Source organism: Hyla sarda, chromosome 1 (genome assembly GCF_029499605.1).
Source record: "Hyla sarda isolate aHylSar1 chromosome 1, aHylSar1.hap1, whole genome shotgun sequence".
In the NCBI taxonomy this organism is placed as follows: Eukaryota; Metazoa; Chordata; class Amphibia; order Anura; family Hylidae; genus Hyla; species Hyla sarda.
The window spans coordinates 391365078-391385504 of NC_079189.1; the positions used below are offsets into that span (position 1 = coordinate 391365078).

The 20427-nt window shown below is 44.5% G+C and overlaps 1 protein-coding gene across 11 annotated transcripts in view; it reads left to right on the forward strand.

The window, feature by feature from the left end:
• Nucleotides 1-20427, forward strand: part of SYK (spleen associated tyrosine kinase) — a 124421-nt gene that overhangs the window by 36317 nt on the left and 67677 nt on the right. For 7 of the 11 annotated variants that reach the window (XM_056525507.1, XM_056525498.1, XM_056525557.1 and 4 more), the window contains 2 exons: nucleotides 14177-14615; nucleotides 16345-16505. In XM_056525507.1, coding sequence (XP_056381482.1) covers nucleotides 14214-14615; nucleotides 16345-16505 — 563 coding nt within the window. In that variant the 5' untranslated portion in view covers nucleotides 14177-14213. Of the gene's footprint in view, nucleotides 1-1314; nucleotides 1346-1715; nucleotides 1894-14176; nucleotides 14616-16344; nucleotides 16506-20427 lie in introns of those variants that run through there. The other 4 variants (XM_056525539.1, XM_056525523.1, XM_056525515.1 and 1 more) reach the window with 4 other exon arrangements.

Here is a 20427-nt window from a genome sequence, read left to right on the forward strand (position 1 = left end):
TCAGTGGTGGAATTGAGTAGTAGGTTATATAGGGTGCTAATTGTACGTGTCCCAGGATTTGCGGCAATATACAGCTTTTCAAAGTGTGATAGTGGGCAGTGAAGTTGTAGGGTATGTTTGTTAGTTTGATAAAAGGGTATAAATTGTGCGTATTGTAGCAGTTGTGTGAAGGAGGGGGTGGGGACAGGGATCAATTCAGTGAGATGTTTAAGTGAGGTTTGGTTCAGGAGATCATGAAACGTAATTCCACTGCCTCTCTGGTAAGATAAAAAGCTAGGGTTTGAGAGTGGTGGAGGGAAAAGGGGGTTATCAAAGAGAGGTGTTAAGGGACCTTCTGGGGAGAAGAATCCCAATTGGGACAGACATGATTTGCATGCAAGTTGGATTGAGTGCAGCACTGGAGGGAGCATTGAGGGAAGGATGAGAGGAGGAGCGGTTCGGGGGCACCACATAAATGCCATCAGATCACAAACAATCAATCGCCTTATGATGGCAGCAGTCCAGTACTCTAGTCAATAGAGATGCCAGGTAATAGGAGAGGAAGTCTGGGAGAGCCAAACCTCCCTCTCGTTTCCTCCTAATGAGGATATGTCTGGCAAGTCTGGAGCGTTTTTTAGCCAATATAAAGCTTGATTGGAGCAAAGAGAGTTCTCCAAAAAATGGTACGTGGCAAGTGGAGAGGGATACATGAGAAGACATAAAGGAGGCGAGGGAGCACATTCATCTTAAAGATGTTGATTCTGCCCAGCCAAGAGAAGTCCCTTCGCTCCCATCTGGCCAGATCTTGCTTCAGGGAAATTTAAGAGGGAGGGGGGGGGGGAGTAGAGAAGATAATCGTCAGTTAGTTTAGTCGGAACCTGGATCCCCAAGTACTTGAGGGATGTGGCTTGCCACTTAATGGGGTAAAAAGAGTGAAGATGGGAGACTGTAGGTAGAGGGAGGGTCACGTTAAGCACTTCGTACTTGGATGGGGTCAGTTTGTAGTTACTGTGTCAGCTGCCATGGAGATGGCTAGGGGATGGTCGTGGCTTCCTCAGGTGTAGGCAAACTGGGATCTATTGCCGGGCCGGGCGGGTCAGACAGGCGATCCATGTTGCGAGGGCGAGTTGCAGCCTCCTATTCTCTGTCGGGGTGTCATCAGAGGAGTGCCCCATTCTAGAGAGATGAGAGGAGGTCGACTTGCGTTTTTTTTTAAACAGGGTCTTCTTAGCAGGAGGGCTAGCTCCCCAGTAGTCTGGGGGGTCGCTATCTGCAGCAGAGTCCTGGGAACCCCTAGGAGAGTCAGAGTCCATTTCTGCTGACCAGTCAGTCACATCTTGGGCTGGAGGGCCCTGAACTGGGACAGGTGAAGTGACATTAGAAATATAAGAAGCTGTTTGCTGGATTAAGGAGGCAGAGTGAGAGGGATGGTGGGGTCTCTTCTCAGGCAGCGATGCTGATGCTGCAGCAGCATAGATTGGCATGGTTGTAGGCAGTATTTGTAACTGGTATGAGGAGGGGGAGCCTGCCCATATGGGTTGAGGTGGTATGCCCACGGAGGAATGGGGGGCATTCATGGCTTCCGGGCCTTCACTTGAGTCCCCTGCATGTTGCGGCTTTTCTGTAGGCCGAGGGGAATGAGGTTTGGGATGCAGAGGAAGAAGATATACCCAAGGCTGATGTCAGCACTGCAGAGGGGCCTCCACTCCCATGCTGTGATTTTGAGAGCAGGGAGGGGCCTCACTCTGCGTCATAGCGCCGTATCTGGAGGTGTCGATGATGAGGTACACTGAGCTCCTGGAGCTGTTAGTTGGCAGCCGGCAGGTGAGGTCAGTCGTCTGGCGAAGCATGCTCCGGCAGCTTCTCCTGATTTGGCATATGGGGAGCCTGCACTGAGTCCACTGCGGGAAGGAGGTGGGTTGTTCCGGGGATAATGGCGGCTGCACAGTGGAGGGCCGCACTGACTGTGGCGGGTCTGGGGGAGCTCTGGAGAATGCCGCGATACCTCCAGGTGGGACCTCGGGTGTCGCGACAGCAGGTTTGCGGGCTTTATTGCTTTATCTGCCTCCAATAGCAGAGTGGGTCGCCTCTGTTACTGTCGGCTCTGTAGGAGCTCCTACACCATGCTGCTCATGCCTCTTGAGCCAAGCTATGCCCCCAAAGATATATTTTTTATTACGATTTATGCGACCTGTTCTTTGTGTATAAAATAGTGTCTTCAATCAAGTTGCCCATAATCATGTTATACATTAGTCTTCAAAGTGGTACTCCGCTGCTCAGCGTTTGGAGCAAACTGTTCTGAACGCTGGAGCCAGTGCCAGGAGCTCATGACGTCGCAGGGTGACATCAGGAGGGGGCGGGGCTATGACGTCACGAGCTCCTGGCACCGGCTCCAGCGTTCGGAACAGTTTGTTCAAAATGCTGAGCAGCGGAGTATCCCTTTAATGTGGCCTCCACGCCCCCTCCCATAGACTTGCATTAAGGGGGCAGGGTGTGATGTCACACGGGAGCAGAGTCATGATGTCACGATACTCCGGCCGCGTGGGCGTCACGCTGTACACTTGGAGTGTCCGTCGCTGTGGAGAGCTCGCAAAGGTGGGTGCTGAGTGACAGATTGCTGACCCCCGCAATCAGATGTATTAGGGCCATAGTACCCCTTTAATGGCTAGTGTTGTGTTGAGTTATTTTGAGGGAACACAACATTAAACAATATTTACAAAAATGTGAGGGGTGGACTATCTTATGTGAGATACTGTATATTGCCACTCATACATTGTCACTCTACATTAAAATCAATGGTCAATATGCAGTTTATGGGATGAATTGTGGAGAAAGTGGGTGCACTGTAAGATCAGTCTTTTGTTTTACATCATATAGCCAAAAGTATGTGGACACATGACCATCACACCTATATGACTGTGTTGGGCATCAACATAGAGTTGGATCCCCTTTGCCTCCATACCAAGTGACACTTCATTGTGTATGCTGATTTTAGGCTTGTGAGAATCCACCATGGAAATGCATTTTAGGAAGCTCCCAATGTAGTTATTGTTCTGAGGTCAGGAATAGTTTACGATCCTGTAGTAGATGATGCAACAGAGGATAGGCAATTTTAACACATTATGCACATACACTTTACAAAAATGACACTTACATTTGAAAAAGGGAAGAACTAGCAGATTAGAAGGTTTGTAAATTGACTAGTGGTAAATGTAACATCCCAAGACAGTGCCACTTTTAACTTAAATTTAAATTCACCGAGCTCTTAATTGGATGCAATAGGTGTGGCTTAAATTAACAAATTGGTAGGGTGTCCACATATACTGTGTATAAGGGAGACGATCATTTCTGTATTAGCTGATGACACCAAGAAAGGACCTTTACACAGTGCCTAGCTTCTGACTCTGTAGGGGACATTTCAGCACATTGTCATTGCGGCTGAGGTGATTCCATGTAACCTTGAATTTTTGGTGCCCTAGAGCAGCGTAGGTACAGCAAGTAAATGAATGACAATGAAACCTACTGTGAGACTGAGCAGAGGTCTAGACCTGGACAGGCACCTAGAAGCAAATCTGAGTCTGTGAGAGATTAAAAATCCTCCCAGAGCATAAGAAAGAGTAAAGCCCATGAAGCAACCACGTAATGATGGGGTTAACTAAAATGTCCAGTCCTAAACAAAAAGTAACCTAAGGCCTAAAAAGAACTGGAACTGTTCTGCTGTTTTATAGACTATTGCTAATAAGCAACAAGCTGGGCACCTCTCCCAAACACTCTTAATTTAACACAAGTACTACATAAGCAGTGTGCAGGACTGCTATTAGAAGTTTTACACAGCTCAAAGCCTGGCCCCTCCCTTTCTTCCAAATATTACTCATTTCCACAGAATCTGCCAGATAACATGTTAAGCTTCTCAATTGTTTAGCACATTGCCCACCTGTTCCCTATTCTCAGTGCCCCCAAACAATGCCCCCCCCCTTGATGCCCTGCATAGGATGAGGGACTAGGAAAGTGTGTTGGGGGAAAAGGGTAGGGGAATTGGGTGGAGGTAGGTAGTTATTTTTCTCTCCTCTATTATTTAGTGATGGTAGTAATCCCCCCTCTGAGATAGAAGCCCTCAGTAGGCCAGTAAAGCCCCCAGTAGGTATTTAGTATGTAATGCTCCCAGATAAGTAGGTGGTAGATGATGCCATCAGTAGGTAGGCAGTAGATAATGCCTTAATAGGTAGTAGGTAATGCCCCCAGGTAGTTTGTATGTAATACCTCCAGTCGGTTATGCCCCCGTAGGTAGGTAGTGCCCCAGATATGTTGGTTAATAGGTAGTGACCCCAGTTAGGAAATGCCCTCCATGTACATAGTATCTCTAATAGGTAGTGCACCAATAGGTAATGCTCCCAGTAGGTAATGGCCCTAGTAGGTTGGCAGTGCCCCCAAAATGTAGGTAATAGGTAATGCCCCCAGTGGGTAGTACCATCAGGTAGGTAATGCCCCCAGTAGATAGTGCCCCATTAGGTAATGCTCCATAGGTAGATAGTTCCCCCAGTAGGTAATGTTCCTAGTACATAGTGCCCTAAGGTAGATAGTGCCCTCAGGTAGGTTGTGCCCCCATATAGGTAATGCCCCTCTAAAAAAAAAAATTCTACTCACCTTTACACCGATCCTGCGCTGAGGCCGGGCTCCCTGGATCCTCTGGAGCTGGGGGGGGGGGGGGGGCCGCATGATGAAACAACATCATCAAGCAGTCTCTAGCATAAGTCTACGCTCCTGTAACTAAAGTACATATGCTACATGCGTAAGGTACGTACAGTAGCAAAAGACTACTGTACGTACATTACATATGCAATTTGTTTAATGTACATACAGTAGCAGGAAGGAGACTGCTGTACCCTGTATGTGCATGTGGTGTCCCGGTACAGGACCTGGTCCTGTCCCTTGTCTAAAGTCCCCTCAGCCAGAGTCCCTCCATTCTCATAGGGCTCTCCTGTAGGGATTACCCCTAGTCACTTCATATAAATATGTTATTTAATATATATATATAGAAAAAAAGAGGATTGCAGCAGCACATATTGGTCAAAAAAATTGAGGCTCTTAGCGCACTTTTTGATCAAAACGTGTCCCCCATCCACCACGGGGAGGTGGCCTCATTTAGGATGGGAACCTAGCACAAATTCTGAGCTTAACACTCAACTATCCACTCACCTCTGCTGGGCATATAGCCTCTGACTGGGTGACATGCTGGATCCATTTAAAACTCCACCTGTGAGAAAGGGGGAGGGGTGCACAGCTAAAGAGGGTGCCATTTCCCCCTGAATTGTACATACAAGAAAAAAGAAAGATAGCCGGCACAACAAATATATATATTTGATCTATAGGAAATATCTATGCATAAGACCTTAGCAGGTCACGTGCCTTTTAATTAGGTTGTACCATGGTTTGAGGACCTTACAAGGTCAGGTGATGTACCCAGTTCACTGGGTTCATAACTTACAGGTTTGCTGACCAATGAGTTTAGTCCAGCCCCTTATTATATAAAAGGCTGTAGCCACTAAATTCTCTCTCTTATGTCCTGGAGACTAGTGATGAGCGGCATTGCCCATATTCGAATTTGTGATATTTTGCGAATATATAGACGAATATTTGTCCTATATTCGCAAATTTCGCGCATTTGTTATATTCGGGTATTGGAGGAAGAGAACAGTGAGGGGGTGGGCAACTTTACTATTGGTTGCTAGGGATGTTGTTGATAACCTCTGACAAGTGTATTTGCATCATTCTAATTGGCCCACAAGTGAAAAGAAGGAATATGTGAATATTCACATATGCAAATATTCGCACATGTGAATATTTGCACATGCGAATATTCACATATGCGAATATGCGAAAATTCAAATATGCAAATATGCGCATATGCGGAAAAAACTAATATTCGCAATTTCGAATACATAGCAAACATATTCGCGAATTTGCGATATTTGCAATAAAAATTTAAAATGCAAATATTTGCGTCCAACACTACTGGACACTAAAGAAGCATAACAATCTCAGCAGAAATCTCAATTCATCCAGGCCAAAGCCTAAGAACCTGCAGCCACTAAACGTGAGTTACTCTAAAGCTCAATCTATCAAATCCTGTGTGACTACTACAAGCTCAAATATTATAATTAGTAGCAAACTGGCCTGCATCAAAGCTCATTGCTTCCAAGTCCCAGCAAACCTGTGAGGAACCTGTATGACAGTTCACTCTTGAAAAGACTGTTATGTTAAAGACTGTTTAATAAAATTTCACAAGTAAAGTTTCTTCAGTTTATTTCTAAAATATGGGACGGTTGGCGGTAGGTACATTACTATTGAGGAAACCTCACCCTGGCGTCACAACATTCAAGGGTTAATACCACCAGATCCTACACTATTACCGCAATACCCTAGACACCGTTATTTTCCCGGCACCACATACATTACGTACGCAATTTGCGTACTGTATGTGCAGGAGACCGCTTTTTAAACAGCAGATTTCTGTTTCTGTGCTGGGGCTCCAGGGCCCGGGCCCATTACAGGAATATTGGCTGTACCCCCTGAAAGCGGCATTGGCAGTGTGATGTTACTTTTTGCAAATATATCAAATGTAATGATAAAGAAAAAAATCAATTTAACTCTTTGAAAAGGTCACATTGGGCAGTGTACTATATCTGAGCAGTATGTTTATATCTATACACGTCACATGTATACATCTTGCCTCTATTTCCACAGGAAAGAGCAAAACTGTTCTTGTGTTTTGGTCATTTCTAGTTTTAAGTTAGACTGAATGAGACATTATTTACTAAATATAGAATGGTTTAGACAGAATGACTGAATTTGAGAGAAAAAGTGTGTTTGCCATTTATATTTTTGCATGTCCTCCCTAGTAACAGAGAGGTATTAGAGAGAGAGTGCAGATCAGACGGAGCCATGCAGAAAAGCATGGAGTAATGTGCTCTCTGACCCCACAATTCAGTATTCTCGGGTGGGTTCCTTGCATTCCTACTACCACAATACACATGGTTTCCAATTCTTAATATAGATGTTCACTAATATGTATCTTTTCTTGGCATGTTTTATTTTTCATATTAACTTACTGCTATGGGGATCCAATCATCCAAAATGGCGGACGGTGGTCCCCTCACCTGGCTCTGTCCGTCCCCCTGGCATCTTCTTTTCTGGTCTGCTTTGCATAGCACTGATCAGTATCTGCAATTTAAAGATTGCAAAAAATAGTCCGAGTGGGGACATAAAAAGTGTAAAAATGTTAAATAGTTAAAATAAAGTTTTAAAAAAAAATGTGAAAAGGCCTGTCCCCCAGTAAAAATATAAATGGCCCCTTTTCCCCATTTTACCCCATAATAGCATTAAAAGATACTTAACAAACATATTTGGTATCGGCACATACGTAAATGTAGAAATAATCAAAATAAAATGATAATGACCCTGTACGGTGAATGGCATAAACGTTTAAAAAAAAAGTCCAAAATTGCTGCTTTTTTGTCACATCATATCCCAAAAATATTTAATAAAAAAAATAATTAAAAAAAAATCACATATACACAAACGTGTGATCATGTGATTTTGTGCACAAAAGATGAGCCCTGATACAGCCTCATAAAAAATTAGAAAAAATTAGAAAGTTATAGGTGGTCAAAATAGGGCAATTTTAAACATAGTTATTTTGAAAAAAAAGTTTTAGATTTCTATTATTGTACTGCTTTAAAAAAAAAAAGTACATAATCATGGGTATCATTTTAATGGTATTATCTCAGAGAATAAAAAAACATGTAATTTTTACCATGGGTTGTACAGTGTGAAAACAAATCCTTCTAAACTTTGTGGTTTTCTTTTCACTTTCCCCACACAAATGTATTTTTTTGGTTGTGTCATACATTTTATGGTACGCAAAAAATATCACGCAAAAAATAAGCCCATGGATGTGTGGATGAAAATATGAAAGAGTTATGATTTTTAGAATGCGAGGAGAAAAAAATAAAATGCAAAAAAATATTTGCTGTGTCCTTAAAGGGGTACTCCAACCCTAGAAATCTTATCCCCCCATGATCTCTGCTGCGGCACTCCAGTCATCTGTGCACAGAGCGAAGTTTGCTCCATGCCGGATGACTAGCAATGTGGCGCTGGAGGCTTGTCACATCACGGCCATGCATTGAGAGGGTGTGTTGTGATGTCATGAGGGGGCGTGACCATGACATCATGAGCCTCCTGCACCGCAGTTTGCATTCTAAATGAACACCGGGTCCAGCTGTGGGACCCCCGCGATCAGACATCTTATCCCCTATCCTTTGGATAGGGGATAAGGTGTCTAGGGGCAGAATGGGCTGTTTTAATGCTTATTAGGTCTGAAATTAATGGTTATGAGACCAACATTCTTTGCCAAAAGAAAGTTAAACAGATTTGTAAATTACTTCTATTAAATATCTTATTCCTTCCAGTACTTATCAGCTGCTGTATGCTCCAGAGAAAGTTCTATTCGTTTTGAATTTCATTTCTGTTTGACCAAAGTGCTCTCTGCTGACACCTTTGTACATTTCAGGAACTGTTCAGAGCAGAGAGGTTTGCTATGGGGATTTGCTCCTACTCTATACAGTTCCTAAAATGGACAGAGGTGTCAGCAGAGAGAACTGTGGTCAGGCAGAAAGGAAATTCAAAAAGAAAATTACTTCCTTTGAGGCATACAGCAGCTGATAAATCCTGGAAGGATTAAGATTTTTAAATAGAAGTAATTAACAAATCTGTTTAAATTCCTGGCACCAGTTGATTTAAAAAATAAAAGTTTTCCAGCAGAGTACACCTTTAACTATAAAATATGATACAAAGCAATATTACAGTAGAATCTCCCAGTGCCATTTAATCCCCCCCCCTTTTCAACACCCTGTAACATTTCATCCCCCCTTTATACCCTGTGCCACTTTATTTCCCGTGCCTTGTGTCAAATCATCCCCTTTACATCATGTGCCACATAGTTTCCCCTTGATCCCCCCTGTGCCATTTCCTTTCCCCTTTCTTACCCTTTGTGCAAATGCCTCACCCCCTCTTTACCACCCCCTGTGCCATTTCTTCCCTCTTGTGCCATTTCATTCATTTCATTTCACCTGTGCCAAATCAACCCCCCTCACTCCTTGAGCCACATCACTTTCCCCTTCCCTCCTCCCCCTGTTGTTCTTCTTACCTGGCCAGCAGACTCAGGTGCAGGAGCTCTGAGCGGGTTTGACATTCTCTTAATGTCCAATACGCTGCACTTACTGAGAGCAGCAGCTGCGGGCACTGACAAGTGACGTCAGGATATTCACTTGTCAGTGCCCGCAGCCGCTGTCACACCCACTCCCATAGACTTGAATTGAGGGGGTGGGGCGTGACATCATGAGGGGGCGGGGCTATGATGTCAGACACTCCGGCCTCTGTATCGCCCATTATAAGGCACGAAGCAAAGTTCGCTCCATGTTGCAGATAACATGGGGGGCTAGAAGAGAGATTGTGGGGGTTCCCATCAGCAGGCCCCCCGCGATCAGACATCTTATCCACTATCCTTTGGATAGGGGATAAGATGTCTAGGGGCAGAGTATCCCTTTAAGGACACAGCCCATTTTGGCTTTAAGGATACAGCCAATTTTATTTTAGCATTTTCGTTTTTCCTCCTCGCCTTCTAAAAATCATAACTCTATTATATTTTCATTCACAGACCAATATGAGGGCTTTTTTTTGCGCGATCAGTTGTCCTTTGCAATGCAATTGCTCATTTTACCATAAAATGTATGGCGCAACCAAAAAAATATTATTTGCGTGGGGAAACTGAAAAGAAAAAACACATTGATTATGAAAACAGGAACAGATAGTTTTGGCACCGCTATCAATAAATGCGTTCCTAAATAACTCCCCGATCTGGACACAATATTGCCGTGCGTTAGGACATGTATCTGAACAGGTAGAGGTCCCCATCCAGGAAAGCAAAAAAATGCTAATGCAGAATTCTTTACAAAAAACGTATGGAAGTGCATGTCAGTTGTGCAGCCTTTCACCTTTATTTTCATGAAGTGCAGGGTAAATTGCAGCAATCTCACAGGGATGGTACGGTAGGCCGCTACAAACACTGAGCTCGGTGTGACAGCTGTTTCACCCGGATGTGCGGTCTTCGTCAGACCGAGCCTGTGCATGTGGGTGAAACAGCTGTCACACCGAGCTCAGTGTTTGTAGCGGCCTACCGTACCATCCCTGTGAGATTGCTGCAATTTACCCTGCACTTCACAAAAATAAAGGTGAAAGATTTATGTGGTGAGTGCTTCCATATGTTCTTTTGTGAAGGAAAAAAATAAGTTAGAAGGTTTCGTTTTCACGCTGTATACTTTACGGTAAAAATTAGATGATTTCTTTATGCTGTGGGTCAAATCGATTAAAATGATACCCATGACTACATATTTTTCTATTACTCTACCATTTTAAAAAAAAATCTCATTTATTTTCACATTTTGTAATTTTTTTAAAACATTTTTTATCTTTTTTTTTTTACACTTTTCATGTTCCCATAGGAAACTATTTATAGCAATCATTTCATTGCTAATACCGTTCAGTGCTATGCAACCCTGATTAAAGACGATCCCTCAAACATTCAGGCCTCTTGAAAGAAAAAACAAAACTCCTAAATGTAAGACTACTTTTTGGGGAGGGGACATTCCATGTCCCTTCCCTTCATGCCATGTACCCCCATTCAATTTCCAATCTCCCCAATTTCATATCCAATCCTCTACATTTCATGTTCATTCAAATGGATTGGCTATGAAATGGGGAGAAATGAAAATGGAATGGAGGGGAATTGATATGGCATGGGGAGGTAATAACTTGAAGGGGCATTCCAGGCCAAAACTTTTTAATATATATCAACTGGCTCCGGAAAGTTAAACAGATTTGTAAATTACTTCTATTAAAAAATCTTAATCCTTCCAATAGTTATTAGCTTCTGAAGTTGAGTTGCTGTTTTCTGTCTAACTGCTTTCTGATGACTCACGTCCCGGGAGCTGTCCAGCTCCTATGGGGATATTTTCCCATCATGCAAGGGATATTCTCCCATCATGCACAGCTCCCGGGACGTGACATCATCACTGAGCAGTTAGACAGAAAACTTCAGAAGCTAATAACTATTGGAAGGATTAAGATTTTTTAATAGAAGTAATTTACAAATCTGTTTAACTTTCCAGAGCCAGTTGATATATATAAAAAAAGGTTTTGCCTGGAATACCCCTTTAATTTCTCCCCATTTCATGCATACCTGGCCTCAGGTATACCTGTTTTGTACTCTTGCTTTGTTCCTCTTTGCTGTACCCAGCTCGCGTGCGCACCTCTCAACAGTGCCTAGCGCTAGGAGAATGTGATTTGGTGATGTAACTTCCTCCCAATGCTAGTCATTGCTGGAGGTGCGCACTGGAGCCAGGAGTCGCTGAAGAGGGGCCACACGTAAAATATCTGTTTTTGGTTTAGGTATTTATCATTTGAATACCCATATTCTTTATATTACAGAAATTGCATTTTCTATCATTCTTTACAACTCTTTTTGACACAACTGACAACCTACTATATTGAAGAACATATAGCGGGACATTGATCAATGTTTTTGCACAATTTATTTGGTGTGCTTTAAGTGGTTTTCTAGCTTGAAAGCCTGTATGCCTGATTCATGATTGTTTTGGTCAATTGTTTTTAAGCTTGAGCTCACTTTGTATTTTTGCGTTTGGAGGAGTGGGACTATGTGGGCAGATAGATTTGTTGCATTTATCATCTGTTACACCCCTGCTGTCTTTTTTCTGTCTTGATTTTGCTCGAATAAAGAGAAATACTTGACTACACTAGCTGAGTGATACACAGATTTTTTTTACGATACTACTATGTTTGTAAAAATTGTTTTTGCGACCCAAAAAGAAAGGGGTTTATTTTCCTTGTATGCTTTATTTTTGTGTCTGCGAACCTAGAGCTGATTTGATTTGACAGTTTTGTCTTATCTGTACAAAGGACAAGCCACAAAGCCACATGGACAGATTTGCTAATAAAGTCTGCCTCAGACCTAATAACTTCTCTCAGGAAATCCTGCTATATGTTTTTTTGTTCCTATCCATCCATTATTTATCCAGATTTATTTATATATTTTGGGCACAACTGAACATTGGCAGAAGTAAATATATGTATTGATTTTAATGTTTTTATTTGCATTGAATAAATTTTGTTGTTCACATTGGCATTTTAGATGTGTGCAACTCATGTGATTGTATGTGGGTGGTCCTGATGATGCAATCAGATTCTCCGGTTGCGCCACCTGTTCTCCCCATATATAAGGAGATCCATGTGTGTCTAATCTGACTAAGGCCTTCCTGTGAGGCCGAAACGCATCACTTTGTCAGAGTTCCTGTGATGTCTTCCATGGCTACTTAAAAAGGAATCGTTCCTGAGTTTGGCGCTGGACATTCCTGTTTTTCTTGCATATTCTGAGAGACGCAGTCCACCTCAGGTCTGTGCGCCTACTGCGGGGTGAGCTGAAACGCATCTTTGTTTCCAACAAGTTACAGTGGACATAGGATGTTGACCCAGGCACTTATTCAGATTGCCATTTTTGAAGTGAGAAAATAATTATTTCCCCAGTATGTGGTCCTTAGTATCTGCCTCATAAGGCTTTTTGCCTTCCTCTGAATAAACACAGTAGGGTTACTGGTTGGACTTGATGATCTTTTTTCAACCTTATCAACTACATAACTATGAAACTCGTTTAATTTACCGTATTTATCGGGGTATACCACGCACCGGCCTACAACACGCACCCTCATTTTACCAAGGATATTTGGGTAAAAAAAGTTTTTTACCCAAATATCCTTGGTAAAATGAGGGTGCGTGTGTGTGCATGTGTATACCCCGATACACTGTTTCTGACCCCGCAGAAGCCCCCAGGAAAGGCAGGGGGAGGCCGTCGCTGCCCGCTTCTCTCCCCCTGCCTTTCCTGGGGTCTAGAGCCCTGCTGCCGCCACTTCTCTCCCCCTGGCTATCAGCGCCGCGGCCCCTTCTTTCCCCCTGGCCATCGGTGCCGCTGCCCCATTGCCGGCACCGATATCCAGGGGGAGAGAAGCGGAGCCTGTAATGGGGCACCGACGCCGATAGCCAGGGGGAGAGAAGGGGCAGTGGCACCTACTGCCGGCGCCGTTGCCCCGCTGCCTCCCTCATCCCCGGTTGCATAATTACCTGTTGCCCGGGTTGGGTCCACACTGCTTCTGGCCTCCGGTGTGGCGTCCCCTGCGTCGTTGGCAGCGCAGAGTAACGACGCAGGGGACGCCACACCGGAGGCCAGAAGCAGCACGGACCCGACCCCGGCAACAAGTAATTATACAACCGAGGATGGGGGAGGCAACAAGGCAGCGGCGCCTTCTCTCCCCCTGGCTATCGGCGCCGCTGCCCCATTGCCGGTGCCGCTTCTCTCCCCCTGGCTATTGGCACCGGCAATGGGGCAGCGGCACCGATAGCCAGGGGGAGAGAAGGGACAGCGGCGCCGATTGCCATGGGGAGAGAAGCAGCGGCAGCAGGGCTCCAGACCCCAGGACAGGCAGGGGCACAAAAGCCGGCAGCGACGGCAGGTCTCTCCACCTGCAAAAGCCGCTGCAGTTCATTGATTTAAAGCGCCCGCTTTAAATCATTGAACTGCAGCGGCTTATCGGCGTATAACACGCAGATAGACTTTAGGCAAAACATTTTTGCCTAAAAAAATGTGTGTTATATGCCGATAAATACGGTACTTGCTTTATTTATTATGCATAAGTAATAGATATAGCTTATCGCCGCCCACTTCCTTTACAGTTACCTCTGCACAGGTCACGGGGTATGCCCAGAAAATTCCCAATATATTACATCGCAAGTCACCAGTTTTCTTCTGCCTGCTGTAGAGCATATCTGTAAATGTTAACAGCAGAGGAGCAGCTCTGTTTTTTATTGGTAAAGTATGGGTGATAGATTCCTTTAGTTGCTTCAACTAATTGTTGACTTCTGTTGACTATAATGTAGAGCACAAGAACTTCTCTAGCTTAATTTGGTAACTTAAAAAAGGACCAATACATGTAGCGGACTTCATAGAAACAGTGTTTCTAGAATGTAAAAAGAAGTTTTGATTAAAATGCCCTCTTTAAATTTATTTTTTTAGGTCCCAGGCTACAACTTCCTTAGTGTTCTTAGGGAACATGGCAGAAGGCACAAACCATTTGCCATATTTTTTTGGCAACATAACACGTGAAGAATCTGAGAACTATCTTAAACAAGGAGGACTGAGTGATGGCCTTTATTTGTTGCGGCAGAGCAGAAGTTACCTTGGAGGTTATGCTCTATCAGTTTCTCATGGTCGAAAATACTATCACTATACTATTGAAAGAGAGTTGAGTGGAACATATGCAATATCTGGTGGAATATCACATAGCACTCCAGCTGAGCTCATCACTTACCACACTCATGAAAGTAGTGGACTTGTCTGTTTGTTGAAGAAACCCTGCAGTCGCCCATCTGGTGTTCAACCAAAAATAGGACCTTTTGAAGACCTCAAGGAAAGCCTTATCAGAGAGTATGTACAGCAAACATGGAATTTACAAGTAAGGTCATATTTCATGTACTTGAATTGAACTAAGCTTGCATATACTTAAAGGGGTACTCTGACCCCAAGACATCTTATCCCCTATCCAAAGGATAGGGGATAAAATGCATGATCGCGGGGGTCCCACCGTTAGGGACCCCCACAATCTTTCATGCAGCACCCCGCTATCATCAGCATCCGGAGCAAACATCGCTCCGGGTCTGATGAATGACGATAATGGGGCCGGAGTATCGGGACATCACTATAACCGTGCCGGAGTATTGTGCTGTATGCTCCACAGGAAGTTCTTTTCTTTAAAAAAATGTTTTCGGTCTGACCACAGCGCTCTCTGCTGACACCTCTGTCAGTCTCAGAAACTGTCAAGAGCAGGTGCAAATCCTCATAAACTTTTCCTGCTCGAGAGTTCCTGTGACAGTGTCCGCAGAGAGCACTGTGGTCAGACAGAAAATAAATTTAAAAAGAAAAGAACTTCCTCTGGAGCATACAGCAGCTGCGAAGTACTGAAAGGAGTAAGGTTTTTTTAATAGAAGCAATTTAGAAATCTGTTTAACGTCCTGGCATTGCACTGATTATACTGATCAACATTAAGACCACATGCATAATATTGTGCATTACGTGGCTACACAGACCCATAGGTAGCAAGCTATGATGCACAGACTAGCTGTCCTTCACTCCCACATGTGTAAATAATCCTTGGGTGCCCATAAACCTGTTGCTAATTCAATAGTTGGCCTGCCTTGGGCCATTTTAAAGATGTTCTGACCTAGTCGTCTAAATATTATAATTTTGCCCCTGTCAAGGTCACTTACAACCCTTAGTATTCCCATTTTTTTCTCCTTATAACACATCAATTTCAAAAACTGTTCACTTGTTGCCATTAATATGTCATTCTTGATAGATGACATTGTCATAATATATACATTTTTATTTAGTTTACCCATCATTGGTTCTTGTCCAATCCCTTTATCTAAATACCACGCATAAGGGCTTGTGACTTCCACCCTAAGCCACCTAGCATTGGGGCAAATGGCCTAACTAACTATACCCCTTTATTGTATATCATCTTTAAACCTGAATTTATCCTTCTAAGCCAGTGTTTCCCAAGCGTGGTCCGTAAGTACCACCAAAAGTCATATTTTCAGGTGTCTCCCTACCTGTCCAGAGCACATTTCCCCCCATCTTTTGCACAGACTTTGGACTCCTGCTGGCCTGGCAGAAGTCCAAAATCAGGAAATGCTGAGGGGGTGCGTGCAGCATTATCCAATCATAGCTCCTCTAACACTTAAATGCCATTTGCTGTTGGTTGCAGAGTAAGGGAGGAAGTTCTCCCCTGTATGGCTTCAGATGATGTCACGCCTGCTGGGTAACGCCCCTTCCCAGTCTGTGGACCTGAACCTGAGGCTGAGCAGAAAATACAGAGCAATATCAAGGTAGAAAACTAACAAATAATAAAAATAAAGGCAGGGGGTTTATCATGATGGGGGCAGTGAACTGGGAGGATTATAAAATATATTAAGTTAATGAGAGGTAATCTTTAAATTTGGCTGAGCACCAAGTTGACATGTATCAGGCCATGTAGGATGTTGCACATTGGGCACACTGTTGACACACAAATATGGAGAACACAACGGCAGCACTGAGGTCAGGAGAGGGACTATGGCTGGACAGTGCATTGGTCAATGCCCCTTTATTACCATTACTGTTTTTTGTTATTTTGTAATTTACAGGGTGAAGCTCTTGAACAAGCCATTATCAGCCAAAAACCCCAGCTAGAAAAGTTGATTGCCACCACTGCTCACGAACGGATGCCTTGGTTCCACGGCTGTATTGCTAGAGAGGAATCTGAACAACTACTACTGAATGGCATAAAGACCAATGGAACTTTTCTGTGAGTAATACGCTTGTCTGAACATACCCTAATATCAGTGACCTGAGTGACCTCTTCTCTGTTGGTCCAGGCACCAGGTCTTCTTCCAGCTACATCTTCTCTGCAGTGTCTGACGCTTAGACATCATTGGCTCCTCACTTTGTCATCAGATCCTCATCCTCTATATGAAAAAATAAATCATTAAAACACTGCCAGACACTGTGCCACCTGAATATATTCCTGACACACATTGGCCCAGATTTATCAAACTGTGTGAGAGAAAAAGTGGAGGGATTTTACAACAGCAACCAATCACAGCTCAGGTTTCACTTTACCAGAGCTTGTTAGCTGAACTGTGATTGGTTGGTGTGGGAAAATCACTGCACTTTTTCTCTCACACAGTTTGATAAATCTGGGCAATTGTACCCATAATAATAATAATAATACTGCCACACATAGTTTCTTCTCAGTTCGGCTGAATTCTATCCCTGCACTGTCTTCCTTCATCTTCCTTCTCCAGACCCCTCTTGCCTCATTTATCCTCCTCCTCCAGACCCCTCTTTCCCCTTCTCCATCAGACCCCTCAGTCTTCCTCATCTTCCTCTTCCTCCAGACCCATCTGTCCTCCTCCATCCTCCTCCTCCAGACCCCTGTCCTCCTCCATCCTCCTCCTCCAGACCTCTCTGTCCTCTCCAACTTCCTCCTCCAGACCCCTCTTTCCCCATCTCCACCAGACCCCAGTCTTCCTCATCTTCCTCCTCCTCCAGACCCCTCTATCCTCCTCCTCCAAACCCCTCTGTCCTCCTCCATCCTCCTCCTCCAGACCTCTCTGTCCTCTCCAACTTCCTCCTCCAGACCCCTCTTTCCCCTTCTCCACCAGACCCCAGTCTTCCTCATCTTCCTCCTCCTCCAGACCCCTCTATCCTCCTCCTCCAAACCCCTCTGTCCTCCTCCATCCTCCTCCTCCAGACCTCTCTGTCCTCTCCATCTTCCTCCTACAGACCCCTCTGTCCTCCTCCAGACCCCTCTTTCCCATTCTCCACCAGACCCCTCAGTCCTCCTCATCTTCCCCCTCCTCCAGACCCCTCTGTCCTTCTCCATCCTCCTCCTCCAGACTCCTCTGTCCTCCTCCATCCTCCTCCAGACCCTTCTGTCCTCCTCCATCCTCCTCTCCCTCCAGACCCCTCTGTCCTCCTCCATCTTCCTCCTCATCACCCCTCTGTCCTCCTTCATCCTCCTCCTCCAGACCCTTCTGTCCTCCTCCATCTTACTCCTCAGGACCCCTCTGTCATCCTTCATCCTCCAGACTCCTCTGTCCTCCTCAGTCCTTCTCCAGAATCCTCTGTCCTCCTCCATCCTCCTCCTCAAGACCCCTCTGTCCTCCTTCATTCCCCTCCTCCAGACCCATTTGTCCTCCTCCATCCTCCAGACCTGTCTTTCCTCCTCCATGCTCCTTATCCAGACCCCTCTGTCGTCCTCCATCCTCTTCTTCCTCCAGAACCCTTTGTCCTCCTCCATCCACCTTCTCCAGACCCCTCTGTCCTCCTGGATCCTCCTCCTCTAGACCCCTCGGTCCTCCTCCATCCTTCTCTTCCTCCAGACCCCTCTTTCCCCCTCTACCCTCCTCCTCCAGACCCCTCTGTCCTCCTCATCTTCCTCTTCAAGACCTCTCTGTCCTCCTTCATACTCCTCCTCCAGACCCCTCTGTCTTCCTCCATCCTCCTCCTCCAGAATCCTCTGTCCTTCTCCAACCTCCTCCTCAAGACCCCTCTGTCCTCCTCCATCCTCCTCCTCCAGAACCCTCTGTCCTCCTCCATCCTCCAGACGCCTCTGTTCTCCTTCATGCTGCTTATCCAGAACCTTCTGTCATCCTCCATCCTCCTCTTCCTCCAGAACCCTTTGTCCTCCTCCTTCCTTCTTCTTCAGACCCCTCTGTTGTCCTCCATCCTCCTCCTCCTCCTCCAGAACCCTTTGTCCTCCTCCACCCATCTTCTGCAGACCCTTCTGTCCTCCTTGATCCTCCTCCTCCAGACTCCTCTGTCCCCTCCATCCTCCTCCTCCAGCCCCCTCTGTCCTCCTCAATCCTCCTCCTCAAGACCCCTCTTTTCCCTACTCATCCGTCCTCCTCCTTTCTCCTCCTCCAGAGCCTCCCCTCCCCCTTCTCCTGAGGCCATTTTCACATGGTGTAATTTGTGGGGAATGTAAGCACAGAAAACACATGTGGACATTCCGCACATTTGAATAAACTAGCAGGCACTAGGACTTCTCAGAAATGCACCCGTAGATGGCAATGCATTTCTAAGCGAAATCCACAAAAGAATAGACATGTCTATTCTTTTAGCAGACGCCAAAATTGGGATTTCCACAGTAGATTCCGCAGTGTGCACGCTGCAGCAGAATTCAATTGAAGGCAACGAGACTCTGCTGCAGTGGAATGTCCGTGCAAAATACTCTTGCAGAACTCCACATGGATATTCCGCCAGGTGAACATACCCAGCTCCTTTGTTAAACTTCCCACACCCAACCCAAATGTCTGCCAGACTTCTCTGTACCTCCCCCCCCCCCCCCGTCAAACCCCTAACTAAGTCCCTCCAGGCTCCTCTGTCACCTTTCCCCAGACCCCTGAGTACAATAGATTTGTTTATGACCAGTGTGTGTATTATGATAGATGTGTGTGAGTTTGATAGATGTATGCATGATATACACATCTACCATACGTGCACACATCTATCATATCCACAGCTATCATGCATACACACATACACACATTTGTCGGCGTCTGAGCTCCCCCAATTACACCATCGCCCCCCTGCAGAAGTCACCGGAATCGGGACCTCCGTTTCAGCATTTTTGATCCGAAGGACAGTGATCGTGTGAGTTCTCCATTTATCTTTCTTCTTTAAATTATGAATTGCTATTTGTTTTACACGTAATGCACCGCTATCGACTCATAATGGACATTTGACACCACCTCTTCATCCATTAGTGCATTTACTTGTTTGGTATTTTCCAGTGCCAATTGTTCACTATATACCTCTGTACTTTTCCTTATTCTGGTTGCATACATACACACATACATCTATTATATATACACACATGTATCATACATACACACAAATCTATCATACACCCATCTATTATACATACACACATCTATTGCACACACATCTATCATGTATACACACAACATACATACACACATCTATCACACACACACACACACACACACATCTTTCACATATAATACATACATAACACATACATACATAGACACATCATACGTACATAATATGTACATAATACATGCATAATACATAACAAGGAGAAAAAAAGTGTAATTACAGCTACCAGGTTGGTGTAAAGTGTAATTACAGCTACCATGTTAGGTCGGTGCTGTAGTAGTTTTGAGTATATTTGCTGGCAGAAGAGCACAGACTGCAGAGAGTGGGCCTTGTCCCCTGTCTCAGAACAAAGGAAAAAAGAAAGTTGCCTCCAGCTCTTCCAAGGAAAACAGTGCCTGTAGTAGTAAAACATCAAACGTTTAATCTTTATGCATTAAAAATAAAAAAAGGTAGACATCAATCGTAAAAGAGAAGCGAAACACCAACATGTTTCGAGCTACATGTCGCCATAATTAAGAGTTCTTAATCATGGCTACATGTAGCTCAAAGCGCGCTGGAGTTTCGCTTTTTTATGATTGATGTCCACCTTTTCCTATCTTTAATGCATACAGATTAACCATACATAGTAATATAGTTCATAAGGTTGAAAAAAGACTAGAGTCCATCAAGTTCAACCTATAACCCTAATGAGTCCCTACTGAGTTTATCCAGAGGAAGGCAAAAAAAAAAAAAATCATACTAGAGGTAAAAATTCCTTCCCGACTCCAAATATGGCAGTCAGAATAAATCCCTTGATCAACTTTCTGTCCCTATAAATCTAG